This window comes from Ranitomeya variabilis, chromosome 3, assembly GCF_051348905.1.
Source record: "Ranitomeya variabilis isolate aRanVar5 chromosome 3, aRanVar5.hap1, whole genome shotgun sequence".
In the NCBI taxonomy this organism is placed as follows: domain Eukaryota; kingdom Metazoa; phylum Chordata; class Amphibia; order Anura; family Dendrobatidae; genus Ranitomeya; species Ranitomeya variabilis.
The window spans coordinates 655355034-655376560 of NC_135234.1; the positions used below are offsets into that span (position 1 = coordinate 655355034).

Sequence of the window (21527 nt, forward strand, 5' to 3'; positions counted from 1 at the left end):
GAATTGCCTCCAAAAAGTGGTCACACCAAATATTGATTTGATTTAGATTTGTATTTTCTTCATTTACTTTTTTAATTGTAAAACTTGTCAATTCTGAGGTTAATTTTTTATTGAGTGAAGACAGGCTGTCCCAATACTGAGATAGGAGATGGCAGCTGATACTGATAATATCCTATGCAGACAGGAGGGAGAGGAAGAGGGTGGAGCTCTGCCTCTATCTCCTCCCTCCTTCCATCTACATGGCAACTGCCATCTATCTCGGTAATGGGAAAGTCTGTCTTCACTCAATACAGATTTCCTGGGAAGCAATCTGGAAATGTGGCTGTTTAGTGTTTGGGCCTGTGGGTGGGTGGCTGGGTACTTTCTCTTGTGCTCCAATGCCTGGGGTAGAGACAGGTGCACACTGTGCTGGGATAAGGAATTGAACGTGATTGCTGATGGTTCTAGTGGAAGCCCTCCCCTGAAGCCAAGTATGCGGGGAGGTCTCATGGGAACACAGACCCTACAGTTTAATTGTTATTTCTTACTTTAATTATCACTTTGGTTTTTATATTGGTTGGTTTGTGATATGAATTTTTAGGGTTAAATGAGTAAAGCTGTGGTAACACGAGCTGGTTATTTCTGGTTGGTTGGCGCTCTTTTTATGCCTTTTCATTGGTCAGCTGTAAAAGAGCAGGAAGAATTCTGTCTATAAATAGACAGCTTTACCTCAGTTTACCTCATATCGTTAATGAAGAGAGAAGATCCCGCCCACCCTCCCTATTTTTGTGTTCCCTTCCTTGTCGTGGTTGTTTATTTGAGGGTAAAATCGCCCAACTATTGGGTGGATTGTTTCAGTTATTTATTGGTGTTATTTAATTAATTTATGAAATTCTTGGTATTAATTTATTTATTAAGATATTTATTGGTAATATTAAATTAATTTATTTCATGTCACCCTAAATAAACACCACGGCCATTGATTTCCAATTTGAGGCTTTGTGTCTTTATTTTAATTAAGAATGGGTTTTGTGTTACCATGAATGTGCAACGACAGGCGCAGGGCAGGAGGCATCCGTGCTTGCGTCATGGACAGGGGATTGGCAAGCACATAGCACAGGGAAAGAGGCAGTGGTGTCACCTGCAGACACTGATTGTGGACCCAGGCGTTTGGCCCACCTAGTCGAGTGCTTTGATGACATGTTCCTGAGTATGCAGGTTGCATATGACCATTCTTTTATCGCTCGCATTTTCTTTAAAAAAGCACCACACTTGGGAGCACTTAACTCTTGGCATGGGAACTTGACGTGTGTGGGTGCTCTGGAGAACAGTTGCCTGCCTTCTTCTTCTGACCACCCCACTGCCTCTTCCTGCCTGTTGAGGTGCTGTGGATCCCTCTCCCTCTGCGCTGCATGCCTTGCTCTGAATGGCACCTTTTCACGTTGGGTTAGTGAATTAATTGTCTTTCACTTCCGCACTCTGGTCCTCCTGACTTGTTGACTTAACAAAATCACTTGTTGGCAACTGTGTCATCTTCATTTACTTCTTGAGACACTAATTTCCATTCTCCACAGTTGTCTTCTTCTTGTTGAGGCTGCTCAAATATTTGGGCATCATTCTACCCTAGCTCCTCATGTCCCTCTTGAAACGTGCAGGGCGAGAAGCCGAAATCAATAAATGGAAATGTAAAGAGTTCCTCAGAGTTTCTGAGTGTGGGATCACTTGTCTCCTGGGAATCGCTATGGTGGGAGAAAGGAGGAGAATCAGGGTGAGGATTATGTGATCCAGACTCTTGGCTTGTAAGAGTGGACCATGTGAAAGACAGGGTGGTGCTGGGAAACATACAGGAAGCATTATGTGCAATCCAGCTGATTACCTGTTCGCACTGTTTTGGCTTCAAGAGTGGTGTCCTGATCACCCCTGCAAAGCGGGACAGGAAGGTAGGTCTCCTGGATGAGCATGTTTGTTTACATGCCTGCAAACTTTACGAAGGAGTTGCTTCATAAGAAGCAAATGAAGATCCTGGAGTGGCCTAGCCAGTCTCCAGATCTCAACCCCATAGAAAACCTTTGGAGAGAGTTGAAAGTCTGTGTTGCCCCACGACAGGCCCAAAACATCACTGCTCTAGAGGAGATCTGCATGGAGGAATGGGTCAACATACCACCAACAGTGTGTGCCAACCTTGTGAAGACTTACAGAAAACGATTGACCACTGTCATTGCCAACAAAGGATATAACACAGAATATTGAGATGAACTTTTGTTAATAAGCAAATATTTATTTTCCACCATTATTTGCAAAATAAATCTTGCCAAATCAGACAACATGATTTTCTGGATTTGTGTTCTCATTTTGACTCTCATAGTTGAGGTCTACCTATGATGTCAATTAAAGGCCTCTCTCAGCTTTTTAAGTGGAAGAACTTGCACAATTGGTGGCTGACTAAATACTTTTTTTCCCTACTGTATATCAGTTCTTGGGCCTGAGACACTTTGCTAGATCTGTGCACGTTTTACTTTACGTACCTGCTTTATTGGAAGAGCTCGACCAGTTCCACTGACTTCGCCTCGACTGTCAAAACTCCTCTTTTCCATGTCACTTCCTCTTCGGTTCTGCAATAAATAGAATATTCAACTATTATTCTTTTCCTGTCTTGTGTAATAAAAAATAGAGAATGATAGCAGCAGCGCAGCAGAGTATCAGTGCTCAGGACGGCCCCACAGTGCGTTCATTTGGGACTAGCTTTAGTTCAGCAGTGATTGATTTGACAAGGCTACTCCTCAATCACATTGTATATTCAATATGCTCAGCAGAGCGCTAGAGCTGAATCGTTACCTGTTCTAAACCACATTAGTCATATTCCCCCCCGAACCTACCAGGCCATAACCGAGCACAAAGCTTTTGTAAAACAGGTTAGGGTTAAAATTAGCTTTTTCCATTTTAGATATAAGAGATATAAACATCCTGAAATTACAGCTTTTATGTCCATATTAGCAGATGTACAAAAGACATTTATAGAACATTAGGTTTATCATTCATGTATTAGCTGACAATTATTGTGCATAATTAGACTCAATCCTTACTTAATACGTTTATATTGGACAGAATATGTACACAGCCTATTGTACAAGATTCTATAGTTATACCTTACCTAAGCCACAAAAAGACTGGAGATTCTTATACCATTTTAAAGGGTTTTTCCACCACTTTGATATTGATAACCTCTCCCCTGGATAAGTCATCAATATCAGATCAGTGGGGCCCGGACATCCAGCTCCCTACCACTCTGCTGATATCAGCTTCCTCAGAGGCCGGATATATGCAGAGTATGGAGCAGAACACCACAGCACCATATACTGTTTAGCACAAAAGGTTATTTCACCTCGGTTAGCGAGCATTTTGCTCATTCATGGGGTGATCGACAGCCTGTTTTGATGGCAAGATTATCATGAAACGAGCATTACTAGAAACACTCGTTCACAATAATGTTTCAAAGCAGCTTTGGACCCCAGAATCAGCTATTGTGACAGCATTATGGGACACTACTAATTGTACATCACCAATGGTGGCTTTGTTGGTTCGTAGACATCGGAATGAGTGAGGAGACAACAGTGCAGAAGATTTCGGTAGGAGGCTGTCATGTCGGACGCTGTTCACACTAGGGCGTCCGACAGACAGCGGTAATTCCACTTACGTCCACTACACGCTCAGTGGCGTCGGCTAGACTTTATCCAGCTTGCTCAGGGTTAATCTAGCTGGTAATTTGGTTGGAGGCTGGGTCACGCCCACGGCCTTTAAATAGTCATGCTGGACTTTGGGCGTCGCCGATTATAGCTTGTGTCTTGTGCCTGGTGATCTCGGTCTGGAGTGGTGGTCTAGGAGAAGAAATATCGTATCTGGTGGTGTATTATCCTTTGTCATATTCCTCCTTTCTATTTGTATTTGTTTTGCCCTGTGCACATTATAGTGTATTCCTGTGTGTCTGTGGCGTGGTGCGTTTTTCAGTTTTCCCTGTCTGTGCTTTCTGTGGGGATTGGTGTGTGGTCTCTTCACTGGGTGGTGGGTGGTGGTTTCAGCTTAGGGCTGAAACAGGAGACAGGGTCAGGCCTGGCAGCCCAGACATGCACACCTTCAGTGTAACTTCTGGGAAACGGACAGACAGGGTTTCCCTAGCCTGAGGGATATCGCAGGGGCCTGGGTAACCAGCCTTAGTCTACCCAGTACTCCCGTGACAGAGGCAATTTATTACACATCTTTACCTTCAGCTTGTTATAGATTTCATGTACCTGTAGAAATGCTTGACACTGGCATGCAGCATGGATGCATGTAATATATATGGTATGTAGTTCGCATGCATGTAACCACATAATCAATTGTACAGATAAGTCGTATGGAAATTTTAGTTTATGGCATAAGGAGAGCAGAGTGGGTCTCACAGCAGAAGAAAAATGAGGCTATTGATTCACCTATTCAATCCTGGGCTGTGGGTACCACCTCTCATCCCTTATAATAAAGCAGAGCAGCATTATTCTCTGTCTCCTCAATTGTTGCTGATATTGCTGGGATTATGAGAAGGTAAGATACAGTACATATTCTATAGAAAAAAGGTCTAAGGGGTAAAGTTTCTCCTTGTGGAGAGTGCAAACTAGGCGTAAGGAGACGTAAAGGCCATGTAATGCTCCACTGGGAATTTAAATATGCTAATAGCCTTTTGAAAGAGGAAGAGGGCAGTAAGTTTAATGCCACCTACTGTAGGTAAAAATCCTATAAGTTAATATCGACCCTTTGAAGGGCCTTGCCACACAACTTAGGAAAGTCTCTCACCCAGTCAAATCAGCTTCCCTGCTTTGAACTGATGAGGGGAAAACACTCCCTAAACATGTGTCTGAAAATTGAGTCTCTGGTTTGACTTCTTTTCCTGAATCATGTAGAAAGCTCTTTAAATGCAATATGTCAGCAGGTTTTTGATATGTAATCTGACAGCACCCTGATTTCAGCAATGTATCCCTTGGTTTAGTGGGTATAAGGCCCCATACACACGTTCAGGAATTGATGCAGAAAATTCCTGTGAAAATCCTGACATTTCTGCCGGTTTTCCGCATGAAAACCGCATGCGTTTTTAGCGCGTTTTTTGCGCGTTTTTTACGCGTTTTTTGACGCGGTTTTGACGCGGTTTTCCCCAAACATTTCCCAATGCATTAGACAGTGGGAAAACCGCGAAAAAACCGCAAAATTAATGAGCATGTCCGGTTTTTTACCGCAATGCGTTTTTCATGCAGAAAAACGCACATCATGTGCACAGAAATTGCGGATTTCATTAAAAATGATAGGATGCTTAATGTATGCAGATTATTTGCGGTTTTATAGCGTTTTCATAGCGCAAAAACGCTAAAAAACCACAAATAATCTGCACTGTGTGAACATAGCCTAACAGTTATGACAGAGTCACAGTTTTCTCTGTTGCAGATCTAGCAGAGCTAAGCTGTTGAGCTGCGTGTAATCCCGACCACACCACAGCTTTCTGTGTACATTGTATAGTGACATAGACCAGTGGTCGGGCATGGTTGAGAGGTACGGGGACAGTTGTCCTCTAGTAATAATCTCCTGCTGATAAAACACTGATTGTAGAAAAACACAGCCTGCTAAGTGACACATCTCTATAATTAGGGTCTCTACTCCTACATTATGGAGCTTTCAGATTAGATTACCTGGTGATGGATTACCTATAAAGGGTCGATATTAACTTTTAGAATTGCTACTTCCAATAAATGACACTACAGTTCATGTCCTCTTCCTCTTGCAAAAACCTATAGAATAGAAGAATAGGGAGTATCTGCGCAGTTATGCTGAGATGTTGTTACTCACGGGAAAAAGACTTGTGCGACGTTTTGCTCCACGGTGGAGTGACCCTGGGGTGCTGACTCCAATTGACACCTCGCTACGCAGTTCTCTATGACTGATGTTGGGAGTAGAAGGTAAGGAAGATGAGTAGTCGTTGCCTGGTCCTCCATTGCTCGTCTACAAACAAGGAAAATATATAAATTTGATAGAGGCATGTCATTCCAGTTTTAGAGGCCATAAAGTCCTGAACTTGATATATCGTAAACAGCAGGAAAAATTTGGAAAGCAAAAGCACAGTCTTTCAATTGAGCTAATAGAAGAATGAAGTGTTCTCAAAGGAAAATAGATTCAGATCATCAAAGACGCCATTATTACTTGCTTCATTACCTGTACCGATAATGGAGTAGAGCCTCCAGAGTGACTTGGAGAACTGGGTAATGATTTGCATGACAGTAGCTGTTGCTGCCGCTTTAGAGCCAGTATCTTCTGCGCCACTGAAAAAATACAAGAAAATAATATAAAGAGCAATATAATTTCATCCTTTACCTGCTACATCATATAAGCTAAACCTGTAAAGAAAAAACTCCACCTATCATGTTTTCAGGGCTGAAATTCTGTGCTAATTAATTTCTTAACATAATTTTATAAGGGTCAGGGCTGTTTTTCCGAGCTAGAGATTCAAATACGATTTGGAGCGCCCGCACGTTAAGGGCAATGGGGTACTCGGCACCAGGTCTGTCTCTTCTCGATTCTGGGGATGTCACGGTGGCCCGACCCGGTCCGTGGCCCTTCTGAGGGGCGTCCAATTAAAGGTGAAGTTTGTCTGGTGTTCGTGACGCCACCTGTGGTGTTCGGTCAGGATGACCGACGCTGCTTAGGGGTCCACTGGGGTGATGGAATGGCAGCTAGATGGTATACCTTCCCACAGGTGAAGTATATCCCCAGGGCTTCTCTGATGTGTAGGTTATGATGGTGGACGTGGTAAGGAGCAATGAATAACGAGGACACAAAGGTTGCAGTCTCTTTACCTTTTACTGAAGACTTCAGCATCCACAGTCCAGAGTACCGTTCACAGGGCTGGCAGAGTCCAGCCGGTCCGAAGGCACATCCAGAGATCCCTTACTCAGGTGGAAATCAGTAGCCTTCCTACTAGCGCCTGGGTGTTGTAGTACCTCCCTGCTGAGCACCACGGGATAGTCCTCACAACTTTCGTGGATGTTTCTGATGTTCGCTCTCTTTGTCCCCCAGATGGTATGGATAGGACAACCCATATGACGGGGTAGGCCTGGAGCTTATTTATAGGGACCCTAGAGACGCCCCTCTCCCACAATTTGCCTCTGTGTCTTCTTAGGTATTAAGGTCGGGCAGCCAACTTGGAATCGACTGTCCTGCTGGTCTCTGAAGTAATACGTAGAGTCAATTACTCCCTCGGTGTTCCGGCCACCGGCTATGCGCCTCGGAAGGAGGCTGCCGATCTCGGGGCAGGACTCCTCCCGGTATTGTCTCCTTGTGCTGTGACTTCGTTTCTCACTCTCCACAATATACTTCACTTTGTGGCCTCTCTTAGGATGCTGCCGCAATGGGGTGCAGGCGCAGCTCCGTAACGCTCTATCTCGTGCAGGTCCTCTCTGGGTCTAACCCAGGCAGCTTCCGACTCGATGTTATCGGGTCGAAACCCAGTCTGCTTCTCTCTGACTTCCTATCCAACCCACCAGTTTTACCCGTGTGTGAGGAGTGCCCTAATAGATAGAAGCAAGGCTCCCCCTGGTGGACTGGAGTGTGAAGTGTAGTGTGTGACTGTGATACCTGGCAAGGTGAACTCCTTTAGTACCATCAGACGTAATATCACTCCCCCTGGTGGACGAGCGACATTACTGCAACGACCAGGACTCTGGGGCGCTGCAAGTGCATAAACAAATAATAAAAATATAAAAATATAACTATGACTTCTCTATACTAGAAAAAGCTTAATCCCTTAATATCCAGAGGTATTTTTGGTTTTGCATTTTCACTTTTTGCTCCCCTTCTTCTCAGAGCCATAACTTTTTTATTTTTTTGGTCCAAATGGCCATGCGAGGGTTTGATGCTTGCGGGACGAGTTGTTCTTTTGAAAGACACCACCATTGGTTTTAACATATCATTTACTGGAAAACGGGAAAAAAATTCCAACTGCTGTGAAATTGCAAAAAAGTGCAATCCCACAGTATTTTTATTTTTTTTTACCATGTTCACTAAATGCCATTACAAGTTCATAGATGCCAAACAGGTTCTTTTTCATTTAAGTGGTGAAAAAAAATTAAAAACTTTGTTAAAAAAAATTGTGACATTTCCGATACCCGTAGCGTCTCCATTTTTCGTGATCTCAGGTTGGGTGAGGGCTTATTTTTTGCGTGCCAAGCTGATGTTTTTAATGATACCATTTTGGTCTAGATACGATCTTTTGAACACCCGTTATTGCATTTTAATGCAATGCTGTGGTGACCAAAAAAACATAATTTGGGCATTTTGACTTTTTTCTCGTTACGTTGTTTAGTAATTGGGTCAATTCTTTTTTTATATTGATAGATCGGGCGATTCTGAATGTGGCGATAACAAATATGTATATATTTGATTTTTTATTGTTTTATTTTGAATGGGGAAAAGGGGGGTGATTTGAACTTTTATATATTTTTTATATATTTTTTAAAAACTTTTTTTTTTTACTTTTGGCATGCTTTAGTAGTCTCTATGGGAGACTGGAAGCTGCCATAATCCGATCGGCTCTGCTGCATACAGGCGGCGCTCATAGCAGTAGTGACAACCATAGAGGTCTGCTGGAAACCTCTGGATGTCATGCCAACCCATCAGTGACCCGCGATCACGTGACGGGGTCACCGATGAGCGAGATTTCTGGCGCGCTTGCGGGAAGCAATTTCTGCCGCTGTCAGAGATTGACAGAGGCATTTAACGGGTTAACAACGGCGAGTGCATTGCGATTCCACCCGTGGCTGTTAGAGGCACATGTCAGCTGTTCAAAACAGCTGACATGCTGGAAAAGATGAAGGCTCACCGCCGGAGCCCACATCAAAGGGAGGGATTCCGACATCTGTGTACTATTACTAGTACTATTCTTGATGTCGGAAAGGGGTTAAAGGAGTTAAGTATTGAGTCTAAGTATAAGCTTGATGTACTGTCACTAAAAGTTAAAAAATGTATTAAATGCTGATTGTACTTTGGTAACATAGAAGCATCTGACCAATAGATCTAAAACAGTGAAGGGGGAATCTTTGTGAAAACCAAAACTTGTGTCAAACTCACCACTATACATATAGAAAAAAAAAACAAAAGATGCTGACAAATAAGGTGTCCAAGCGACCCTAATAACATAGTTAATTCATTTATTCAACAAGTAAATTAGTGTGAAACGTGAACGGTGAAAAGTATATGAAAAAATTAACCAAAAATAGTTTTTTCTATATTTGCATTGCAAAAAAAATATTTAAATAGACAAATAGAACAAAATAACTGAAAACTTCAGTGTGCATAAATAATGTCAGTACTTTGTACTTTTGTGGCAACTACAGCTGCCAGTCGCTTTAGATAAGTCACTATGAGCTTTCCACATCTTGCCACTGGGATTTTTGCCCATTCGTCAAGGCAAAACTGTTTCAGCATTTTCAAGTTAGATGGTGAGCATGAGCAGCAATCTTCAAGTCTGACCACAGATTCTCAATTAGATTAAGGTCTGGGCTTTGACTAGCCCACTCAAAAACATTTATACCTTTTCCCTTAAAGCACTCGAGTGTTGCTTTAGCAGTATGCTTTGGGTCATTGTCTTGTTGGAAGGTGAACCTCTGTCCTAGTCTCAAATCACTGAAAGACTGAAAAAGGATTTGCTCAATAATATCTGTATTTCACACCATCCATCTTCCCCTTAACTCGGACCATTTTTCCTGTCCCTGCTGCAGAAAAACATCCCCACAACATGATTCTGCCACTAACATGTTTCACTGTGGGGATGTTGTTCCTGGAATGATGAGCTGTGTTTGTTTGGTGCCAGATATAGCGTTTACCTTGGTGGCCAAAAAGGTCAAGTTTGGTCTCACCTGACCATATGACCTTCCTCCATATATTTATGGAGTCTCCCAAATGTGTTTTGGCAAACTCAAAGCGAGCCTAACAATTTTTGTGTGTAAGTAAAGGCTTTTTTTCAGGCCACTCATCCATAAAGGCCACTTTTATGGAGTGTACGGCTTATTATGGAAAGATACTCCAGTCTCTGCTTGGGTACTCTACAGCTCCTTCAAGGTTACTTTTGGTCTCTGTGCTGCCTCTCTGATTAATGCCATCCTTACCCAGGCTAAGAGTTTTGGTGGGTGCCCTCTCTTGGCAGGTTTGTTGTGGTACCATGTTCTTTCAATTTGATGATAATGGATTTGATGATGCTCCATGGGATAATCAGATATTTTTCTATTTTTTTTGTTATAACCAAACTCTGACTCGTTCTTATCAACAACTTCATTCCTGACTTGTATGGAGATCTCCTTGGTCTTCATGATGTTGTTTGATTAGTGGTGCCGCTTGATTGGTGTTGCAGCCTCTGTGGCCTTTCAGAAAAAGTGTGTATATACTGACAGACCATGTGACATTTAGATTGTACACAGGTGGACTTCCTGTCACTAAGCATGTGACTTATGAAGGTAATTGCTTGCACCAGAAATTCTTAGGGGCTTCAAAGCAAAAGGGTGAATACATATGCACAGGCCAATTTTTAGATATTTGATTCCATAAATTTAATATATGTCTATATTTTTTTCACTTCACTTCACCAACTTAGACTATTTAGTGCTGATGCATCACTAAAGGTGAACGGATGGACTCTACATGCCTGGTTCCCACTGTGAAGCATGGAGGAGGAGGTGTGATGGTGTGGGGGTGCTTTGCTGGTGATACTGTTGGGGATTTATTCAAAATTGAAGGCATACTGAACCAGCATGGCTACCACAGCATCTTGCAGCGGCATGCTATTCCATCCGGTTTGCGTTTAGTTGGACCATCATTTATTTTTCAACAGGACAATGACCCCAAACACACCTCCAGGATGTAAAGGCTATTTGACCAAGAAGGAGAGTGATGGGTGCTACACCAGATGACCAGGCCTCCACAGTCACCAGACCTGAACCCAATCGAGATGGTTTGGGGTGAGCTGGACCGCAGAGTGAAGGCAAAAGGGCCAACAAGTGCTAAGCATCTCTGGGAACTCCTTCAAGATTGTTGGAAGACCATTTCTGGTGACTACCTCTTGAAGCTCATCAAGAGAATGCCAAGAGTGTGCAAAGCAGTCATCAAAGCAAAAGGTGGCTACTTTGAAGAACCTAGAATATAAGACATATTTTCAGTTGTTTAACACTTTTTTGTTAAGTATATAATTCCACATGTGTCAATTCATAGTTTTGATGCCTTCAGTGTGAATTTACAATTTTCATAGTTATGAAAATACAGAAAAATCTTTAAATGAGAAGGTGTGTACAAACTTTTGACCTGTACTGTATATGTATATACGTCGCTCTGCCGCTAAGGGGGGTGATGGTACGTCTGATGGCACTACAAGAGTTCACCTGACCAGGTATCACAGTCACACATTACACTTCACACTCCGGCCACCAGGGGGAGCAAAAGGTCCTCTCTACTAGGCCACTCCTCACACATGGGTAAAACTGGGGGTTGGATAGGAAGTTGGGGAGAAAGTAGCTGGGGAGAGTTCGAGAGAGGACCTGTCAGGGGTGGGATCCTGACAGCGGCCTAAGACAGACAGATCGTTACGGAGCCGTGCCTGTACCGTATAGTGGCAGAATCCTAAGAAAGGACACGAAGCGAAGTATATTGTGGAGAAGTGAGAAACGGGATCACAGCACAAAAGGAGATAGAAGAAGAAGAAGGAGTCGTGCCCCGAGATCGGCAACATCCTTCTGAGGCGCGTAGCCGGTGGCCAGAGCACCGAGGAAGTAATAGGCTCTACGCATTACTTTGAACTACGGCAGGGCAGTTAACTCTAGGTTGGCTGTCTCACCTTGACACCTAATGAAGACAACGGAGGCAACTGTGGGAGAGGGGCGTCTCTAGGGTCCCTATAAAATAACTCCAGGCCTACCCAGTCATACGGGTGCGTCCTATCCATATCATCTGGGGGACGGAGAGAAAGAACAGAAACAAACACGACAGTTGTGAGGACTATCCCGTGGTGCTTAGCAGGGAGGTACTACAACACACAGGCGCTGGTAGGGAGGCTACTGATTTCCACCTGCAAAGGGAACTCTGGATGTGCCTTCAGACCGGCCGATCTCAGCCAGCCCTGTTAGCAGTGCTCTGGATTGCGGATGCCGAAGCCTTCACTAAAGTGGTAAAGAGACTGCAACCCTGTGTCCTCGTTATTTACTGTGACTTACACCGTCACCTACATCTTTAATTGGGCGCCCCTTAGCAGGGCCACGGACTGGGTCAGGCCACCGTGACATCCCCAGAACCGAGAGAGACCCGGTACCGAGTACCCCGCTGCCCTGCGTTTGGGGGCCGCTCCAACTTGGCGTCACGAACAGGATCTATTTAAGCCTGAGGAATCAGGTCATGTGTGCCTTGGAACTGTGACTGAATTGTGCTTGAATCGTGATTTATTGCAAAGACTGTGTATTGCTGTTTGCCACCAAAATCCGCCATCGCCGCGCCGTGTGGGGCACGAGGGGAGGAGCCATAGCTTCGTGGGCGGAGCCGGCCGAAAAGAGCGCGGAGCAAGGAGACGCGGTGAAGTGCCGATTCCGGAACAGGAACCCCGACTTTCACCAGGTTAGCAGAGGGGAGGAGCGGCCATGTCTGATCCCGGAGGAGCGGAGGCGGCAGTCGCAGCCGCAGACTCAGAGGCACCTCCGAGCCCCGCAGTAGGCGCAGCCGCAGGCCTTGTACCACCGCCGGGTTCCGCAGAGCTTGCCGCCCCCAGCAGCCAGCCGGATACTGCCGCAGCTACAGCAGCCATAATGCCCTTCTCCATGCCGTACCTACCTGGAGCAGCCTGGCTCCCGCGATATTCTGGAGAATCACATACATTAACGGACTTTAAAGAGGGGATCTGCAGCCTGCTTGAGTTTTATCCCCTGACGGAGACTCAGAAAGTTCATATGATAACAGGCCAACTCTTTGGAGCGGCTCTGAGAGAAGTGAAGTCCTGGCCCGCCGCGGATAAGAGGACTGCGCAGCAGGTCTTTGCAAAGCTTAAAACCACCTTTGACACCCGCACCGCTACAGAAATTAAATTGACGTTCTATGGGTGCAAGCAGAGGCCACAGGATAGCTTATGGGACTATGCCCTTAATCTCCAGGAGGCACTGCGGGCCATCAAGCAGAATGACCCAAACAGCATGCAAGGTGAGGATAAACTCCTGAAGGAGCGGTTCATCGAGGGGCTCCTGTGCAGTCACCAAAGGGCCCAACTGCACTTCCTGGCCATGCAGAATCCAGACCTGACTTTCGCGCAATTCAAAGATAAAGCCATCCAGGCGCTACAGGAGTGACAGCCCAGCCGTGCAGTACTTCCCAGGCGTCAAGCTCTCACGTACCACCAGGAGGTGGCGCCAGATGCTCCAGTTTCGACTGAGGCCGATGCCCAGATCCTGGAAGACGATTCCCCTGCAGGACTACGCCTCCAGATGCAGGAGCTGACCAAGAGCATTGCTGCCCTAGCCTGGACCGTACAGTCCCTACAGGAGGCCCCCAAGGAGAAGATCCAGCTGGCTTCCAGACCGGAGGATGTCCCCTGGCAGCGACAGAGGAGGATTCCGCCGACCAGAGGCAGGGACGACGATCGCTTCCATCGGGACGGACGACCTATCTGCCGCCGCTGCCACCAGGTGGGCCACCTTGTAAGGTACTGTCATTTAAACGAGCAACCCCTGGGGCAGAGGGCCAACCCCCAGGAGTAGGACGATCAGGCCCGCAAAATTGGAGAACCAAATACATTGGAGGGCGACCAGTTCTTCCCATCGTGATCGACGGTATCCCCATGAACGCTTTGTTGGACACCGGTTCTCAGGTGACGACTATGCCTTACATCCTTTATAAACGTTATTGGGAGGACACCGACATTACTCGTGGCCCCGATGATGATTTCACCATAATAGCCAGTAATGGTCAGCCATTGCCACAAGTGGGGTATAAAGAGGTCACCATTAAAGTGGGGCGGGTGGAATTGGAGGCCCAAGGGATTGTAATTGTTGATATTGACCGACGTGAATGTAATCCCATGATGACCCTTGGTACTAATGTCATAGAAAATTGTCTTGCAGAGGTTATTGTCTTGTTACAGCAGGTAGCAGAAACAGCTGGTTACAGTGAACAACGTGCCCTGCAGAAAGAAATCAGGGCTCTGATGCAGAGACAGCAGGTGGAGCTGACTGGTGGTGAAATTGGCCGTGTCACAGTGAGTGATTCAAACCCCATTGCGATACCCCCCAGGAGTGAAATGTTAATATGGTGTCGGGCAGCCATAGGCCTCAGGGGTAAAGACTATCAGGCCCTGGTAGAACCTGTATATTCAGATAATAGGCCTACCCTCCTGACAGCCCGAGGGGTGGTTGACGTCCGCAAGGGGAGGGTGCCAGTACGTGTTCTCAACTGTGGGGAGGAAGAAGTCCACCTAACCAAATATGCCACACTTGCCAAACAGTTTACTGTTAATAATAGTGTGATACAGGCACCCGGACCCTTGGTCCCCTCCAATCCGGCAGAGAACAACAGTTCTGCAGGGCAACTGAAAGATTGGTGTCGGGAATTGCACGTGGGCACTGACTCTACCCCACCTCACCAGAAACAGGGGGCCTACAGGGTGGTTCATGAGTATGAGTGGGTATTCAGCAAGCACCCCCTAGATTTCGGGCAGGTAAAAGGGATTCGACATCATATCCCCACAGGAGATCATCCACCCATAAAAGAGAGATACCGTCCTGTGCCCCCAGCTCATCATCAGTGTGCCAAGGACATGTTGCGAGAGATGAAGGAGGCTGGGATAGTTAGAGACAGTTGTAGCCCCTGGGCAGCTCTGCTAGTCCTCGTTAGGAAGAAAGATGGCACCATGAGGATGTGTGTTGATTATAGGCAGCTAAATCGCATTACACATAAGGATGCATACCCACTGCCCAGGATAGAGGAGTCCTTGGCTGCTTTAAAGTCTGCCAACTACTTCTCTACCTTGGATCTCACCAGTGGGTACTGGCAGGTTCCCGTGGCAGAGGCAGACAAGGAAAAGACGGCCTTCACGATGCCGATGGGTCTCTGCGAGTTCAACTACATGCCCTTCGGGCTGTGCAACGCCCCGGGAACATTCCAGAGGATGATGGAGTGCTGTCTGGGACACAAGAACTTTGAAACCGTGCTGCTATATCTGGACGATGTCATTGTCTTCTCCAAGACCTATGAAGACCATCTGAAGCACCTGGCCGAGGTGTTTGAAGCCCTGTCCAACTTTGGCTTAAAGGTGAAACAGTCCAAATGCCATCTGCTAAAACCCAAAGTACAGTACCTGGGCCATGTGGTGAGTGCTGAAGGAGTGGCCCCAGACCCCAACAAGGTTACTGTGATCAAAGACTGGCCGAAGCCCAGCAACCTTCATGAAGTCCGGCAGTTCCTCGGGTTGGTAGGCTACTACAGGAGATTTATCAAGGACTTCACCAAGAAAGCCGCGCCCTTGCAAGACCTGTTGGTGGGCCAGTCCAAAAAGACCAAGTGTAGGAATACTCCATTTGACTGGAACGATGGACTGGAGGGATCCTTCTCTTGTTTAAATTCGGCGCTAATGGGAGAAGAGGTACTGGCCTACCCTGAGTATGACCAACCGTTTGTGCTGTACACGGACGCCAGCAACGTGGGGTTGGGAGCCGTGTTGTCCCAGGTCCAGAAAGGCAAGGAGAGGGTAATTGCTAACGCCAGCAGGAAGCTTCGTCCCACTGAAAGGAACCCTGACAACTATAGTTCCTTTAAGCTGGAGTTCCTCGCCATCGTTTGGGCAGTGACGGAGAGGTTCAAGCACTACCTGGCCTCAGCGAAATTCACCGTCTTCATGGATAATAATCCACTAACGCATTTGGACACAGCAAAACTCGGTGCCTTGGAATAGCGGTGGATGGCCCGGCTGTCCAATTACGACTTCACCATCAAGTACCGGGCAGGGCACAAGAATGCGAATGCCGTTGCATTGTCCCGGATGCCCAACTTGCCAGAAACGGGGGAAGATCCGGAGGCACTTGAAGAGGTAGAGCTGCCCGCTTTCCATCGCCCCAAGGCCACCCAGTGTTCCCATCATGTGAAGAACAGGCGCAAGAACAAGCAGGACGCCACGTTGAATCCCCTGCCCCACCATAGATGGGCAGAAACCCAGGATGGTGACCCCGCGGTCCGTCGGGTGAAAGAGCTCCTGACGCAGGCAGGTTTGCATCCTGGCCCGGATGATCTACAAGAGACACAACAGCTGTGGAAGGGGAGAAGCAAACTGTTTATTCACGATGGTAAGCTGTGCCAGAGAAGCATCGACCCCCGCACCCATGAATTGGTATGGCAGATAGTGGTCCCAAGGCAAGATGCGCCAATGGTTCTGGGAGCGTACCACGATGGGGCAGGACACTTCGGATGGAGGAAGTTGGAGAGGCTACTCCGTGGGAGGTTCTACTGGATTGGCATGAAGAGAGCCATCGAGAAGTGGTGTCGAGAGTGTGGCCCATGTAGCCTACGCAGGAAGGACCGTGACAGCCAACGGGCTCCCTTGCAGCCTATCATCACCAAACGGCCGCTCGAACTGTTAGCGCTAGATCATGTGAAGCTAACACCTACCCGGTCAGGCTATGTCTACGCTCTTACCATCGTGGATCACTACTCTAGATTCCTGGTAGTTGTGCCGGTCAAAGATCTAACGGCCAGGAAGGCCGCCAAAACCTTCCAGCAGTACTTCTGTAGACCACATGGGTACCCGGAGAAGGTACTGACTGATCAGGGGCCAGCATTTGAAGCGGAGGTGTTCCAGGAGTTCTGCAATCTGTACGGGTGTAAAAAGATCAGAACCACGCCGTACTATCCACAAACCAATGGGATGTGTGAGAAGATGAACCAAGTGGTAATCGACTTACTGAAGACCTTGTCTGTGGAGGAACGGAACTTGTGGCCAACAAAGTTGCCTGACTTTGTTGACATGTACAACCACATCCCAGTGAATTCCACCAACTGCACCCCAGCGTACCTGATGCGAGGAAGATCTAGCAAGTTACCTGTTGATCTAGACATGGGGGTCCTAACCCCCGAAGATACCTCGCCAGATGCCGATTGGGATACGGAAAGGCAGCAAAGGTACCGCAAAATACAGGAGTGCGTGGAAAGAAGTCTAGCCCAAGCCAGACAAAAACAAGAAAGGGACTACAACCAGAATGCTCCTGCGATTCCCTTGTCACCCGGTGAGCAAGTACTCAAACGGAAGAGGAGATTACACAAGCTTGACGACCAATGGGAAGCAGAACCGTATACCATCCTGCCATCCGATTTTGACAATACGAAGGTCTGTCTCATCAGCAAAGATGGAGGGGAAACCTCAAGGGCAATATCCAGAGATCACCTTAACCCCTTCGTGCCATGCGCCGTACTAGTACGGCGCTGCCGGCACTGCATTAGTGCCAGCCGCAGTACTAGTACGGCGCATCGATAACCGCGGTCTCGCGCTGAGCGCCGCGGTGATCGGTTGCGGGTGTCAGCTGTATATGACAGCTGACACCCCGCAGCAATGCCCACGATCGACGCTATCGCCGATCGCGGGCATTTAACCCCTCTGATGCCGCTGTCAATAGGGACAGCGGCATAGAGGGGGATCGCGCAGGGACGGGGGCTCCCTGCGCTCTCCCACCGGAGCAGCACGATGAGATCGCGCTGCTCCGGTGACCTGGAAGGAGTCCCCGGATCCAAGATGGCCGCGGGACTCCTTCCGGGTCATGAGATGACCCTGCTTGCCGGCGCCTGCTGAGAATTCCTCATAGCAGGCGCCGGCAAGCCTCTTGTAACGTGCCTCTAAGATCGGTGATCTGACAGAGTGCTGTGCACACTGTCAGATCACCGATCTGTGATGTCCCCCCCGGGACAAAGTAAAAAAGTTTAAAAAAAAAATGTCCACATGTGTAAAAAAAAAAAAAAAAAAAATTCCTAAATAAAGAAAAAAAAAAAAAAATATTCCCATAAATACATTTCTTTATCTAAATAAAAAAAAAATCACACAATAAAAGTACACATATTTAGCATCGGCACGTCCGTAACGACCCCACCTATAAAACTATATCACTAGTTAACCAAAAAAAAAAAACGAGGCAAAAAACAATGCTTTATTCTCATACCGCCAAACAAAAAGTGGAATAACACGCGATCAAAAAGATGGATATAAATAACCATGGTACCGCTGAAAACGTCATCTTGTCCCGCAAAAAAAAAGCCGCCATACAGCATCGACAGCAGAAAAATAAAAAAGTTATAGCTCTCAGCATAAAGCGATGCAAAAATAATTATTTTTTTATATAAAATAGTTTTTATTGTGTAAAGGCGCCAAAACATAAAAAAATTACATAAATGAGGTATCGCTGTAATCATACTGACCTGAAGAATAAAACTGCTTTATCAATTTTACCACACGTGGAACGCTATAAACGCTCCCCCTAAAAGAATTTCAGGAATTGCTGGTTTTTGTTCATTCCGCCTCCCAAAAATCGGAATAAAAAGCGATCAAAAAATGTCATGTGCCCGAATATGGTACCAATAAAAACGTCAACTCGTCCCGCAAAAAATAAAATCTCACATGACTCTGTGGGCCAAAATATGGATAAATTATAGCTCTCAAAATGTGGTGATGCAAACTATTTTTTGCAATAAAAAGCGTCTTTTAGTGTGTGATGGCTGCCAACCATAAAAATCCGCCCAAAAAACGCTATAAAAGTAAATCAAATCCCCCTTCATCACCCCCTTAGTTAGGGAAAAATAATAAAATTTTAAAAAATATATTTATTTCCATTTTCCCGTTAGGCTACTTTCACACTAGCGTCGGTACGGGGCCGTCGCGCTGCGTCGGCCCGACGTACAGACGCATACTGTGCAAGCGCCGCACAACGGGGGCAGTGGATGCTGTTTTTCCACGCATCCGCTGCCCCATTGTGAGGTGTTACATGTAACGTTTTTTGATGCCGGCGGTCCGCCACAACACGACGCAACCGTCGCACGACGGTTGCAACGTGTGTCAATACGTCGCAATGCGTCGCTAATGTTAGTCTATGGGGAAAAAATGCATCCTGCAGATGACTTTGCAGGATGCGTTTTTTCGCCAAAACGACGCATTTCGACGTATGCAAAAAAACGCTAGTGTGAAAGTAGCGCTAGGGTTAGGACTAGGGTTAGGGCTAGGGTTAGGGTTGGGATTAGGGCTAGGGTTAGGGCTGGGGTTAGGGTTGGGGTTAGGGTTTCAGTTAGAATTGGGGAGTTTTCACTGTTTAGGCACATCAGGGGCTCTCCAAACGCGACATGGCGTCCGATCTCAATTCCAGCCAATTCTGCTTTGAAAAACTAAAACAGTGCTCCTTCCCTTCCGAGTTCTCCTGTGCGCCCAAACAGTGGTTTCCCCCAACATATGGGGTATCAGCGTTCTCAGGACAAGTTGGACAACAACTTTTGCGGTCCAATTTGTCCTGTTACCCTTGGGAAAATAAAAACGTGGGGGCTAAAATATCAGTTTCGTGGAAAAAAAAATATTTTTTATTTTCACGGCTCTGCGTGATAAACTGTAGTGAAACACTTGTTGGTTCAAAGTTCTCACAACACATCTAGATAAGTTCCCTGGGGGGGTCTAGTTTCCAATATGGGGTCACTTGTGGGGGGTTTCTACTGTTTAGGTACATCAGGGGCTCTGCAAATGCAACATGACACCTGCAGACCAATCCATCTAAGTCTGCAATTCAAACGGCGCTCCTTCCCTTCCGAGCTCTGCCGTGCGCCCAAACAGTGGTTCCCCCCCATATATGGGGTATCAGCGTACTCAGGACAAATTGTACAACAACTTTTGTTGTATAATTTCTCCTGTTACCCTTGGGATAATAAAAACGTGGGGGCTAAAATATCATTTTCGTGGAAAAAAATATATTTTTTATTTTCGCGGCTCTGCGTTATAAACTGTAGTGAAACACTTGTTGGTTCAAAGTTCTCACAACACATCTAGATAAGTTCCCTGGGGGGTCTAGTTTCCAATATGGGGTCACTTGTGGGGGGTTTCTACTGTTTAGGTACATCAGGGGCTCTGCAAATGCAACATGACACCTGCAGACCAATCCATCTAAGTCTGCATTTCAAACGGCGCTCCTTCCCTTCCGAGCTCTGCCGTGCGCCCAAACAGTGCTTCACCCCAATGTATGGGGTATCTGCGTACTCAGGACAAATTGGACAATAACTTTTGTGGTCCAATTTCTCTTGTTACCCTTGGGAAAAAAAATTGCTGGCTAAAACATCATTTTGTGGAAAGAAAAAATGATTTTTTAATTTTCACAGCGCTACATTCTAAACTTTAGTGAAACAATTGGGGGTTAAAAGTGCTCACATCTAGATAAGTTCCTTAGGTGGTCTTCTTTCCAAAATGGTGTCACTTGTGGGGGTTTCCACTGTTTAGGCACGTCAGGGGCTCTCCAAACACGACATGGGTTCCGATCTCAATTCCAGCCAATTTTGCATTGAAAAGTCAAATGGCGCTCCTTCCCTTCCGTGCTCTGCCATGCGCTCAAACAGTGGTTTATCCCCATATATGAAGTATCAGCGTACTCAGGACAAATTGCACAACAACTTTTGGGGTCCAATTTATCCTGTCACCCTTGGGAAAATAAAAAATTTGGGGCAAAAAGATCATTTTTTGTGAAAATTAATATGAATTTTTTTTTACGGCTCTACATTATAAACTTCTGTGAAGCACTTGGAGGTTCAAAGTGCTCACCACACATCTAGATTAGTTCCTTAGAGGGTCTACTTTCCAAAATGGTGTCACTTGTGGGGGTTTCCACTGTTTAGGCACATCAGGGGCTCTCCAATCGCGACATGGGTTCCGATCTCAATTCCAGCAAATCTTGCATTGAAAAGTCAAATGGCGCTCCTTCCCTTCCGAGCTCTGCCATGTGCCCAATCAATGGTTTACCCCAACATGTGGGGTATCGGCGTACTCAGGACAAATTGTACAACGACTTTTTTGGTCCAATTTCTCCTGTTACCCTTGGTAAAATAAAACAAATTGGATCTGAAGTAAAAATTTTGTGAAAAAAAAGTTAAATGTTCAATTCCAAAAATTCCCGTGAAGCACCTGAAGGGTTAATAAACTTTTTGAATGTGGTTTTGAGTACCTTGAGGGGTGCAGTTTTTAGAATGGTGTCACTTTTGGGCATTTTCTGTCATATAGACCCCTCAAAGTCACTTCAAGTGTGAGGTGGTCCGTAAAAAAAATGGTTTTGCAAATTTTGTTGCAAAAATAAGAAATCGCTGGTCAACTTTTAACCCTTATAACTCCCTAACAAAAATAAATTATGTTTCCAAAATTGTGCTGATGTAAAGCAGACTTGTGGGAAATGTTGTTTATTAACTATATTATGAGATATAACTTTCTAATTTAAGGGCATAAAAACTGAAAGTTTGAAAATTGC

The 21527-nt window shown here is 45.9% G+C and overlaps 1 protein-coding gene across 3 annotated transcripts in view; it reads right to left on the reverse strand.

The window, feature by feature from the left end:
- The window catches only part of AGAP2 (ArfGAP with GTPase domain, ankyrin repeat and PH domain 2), a 405703-nt gene that overhangs the window by 44435 nt on the left and 339741 nt on the right, over nucleotides 1–21527 (reverse strand). For all 3 annotated transcript variants that reach the window (XM_077297782.1, XM_077297781.1, XM_077297780.1), the window contains exons 7-9: nucleotides 6208–6314; nucleotides 5845–5997; nucleotides 2505–2591 (exon numbers count right to left, since the gene is read on the reverse strand). In XM_077297782.1, coding sequence (XP_077153897.1) covers nucleotides 2505–2591; nucleotides 5845–5997; nucleotides 6208–6314 — 347 coding nt within the window. The remainder of the gene's footprint in view (nucleotides 1–2504; nucleotides 2592–5844; nucleotides 5998–6207; nucleotides 6315–21527) is intronic.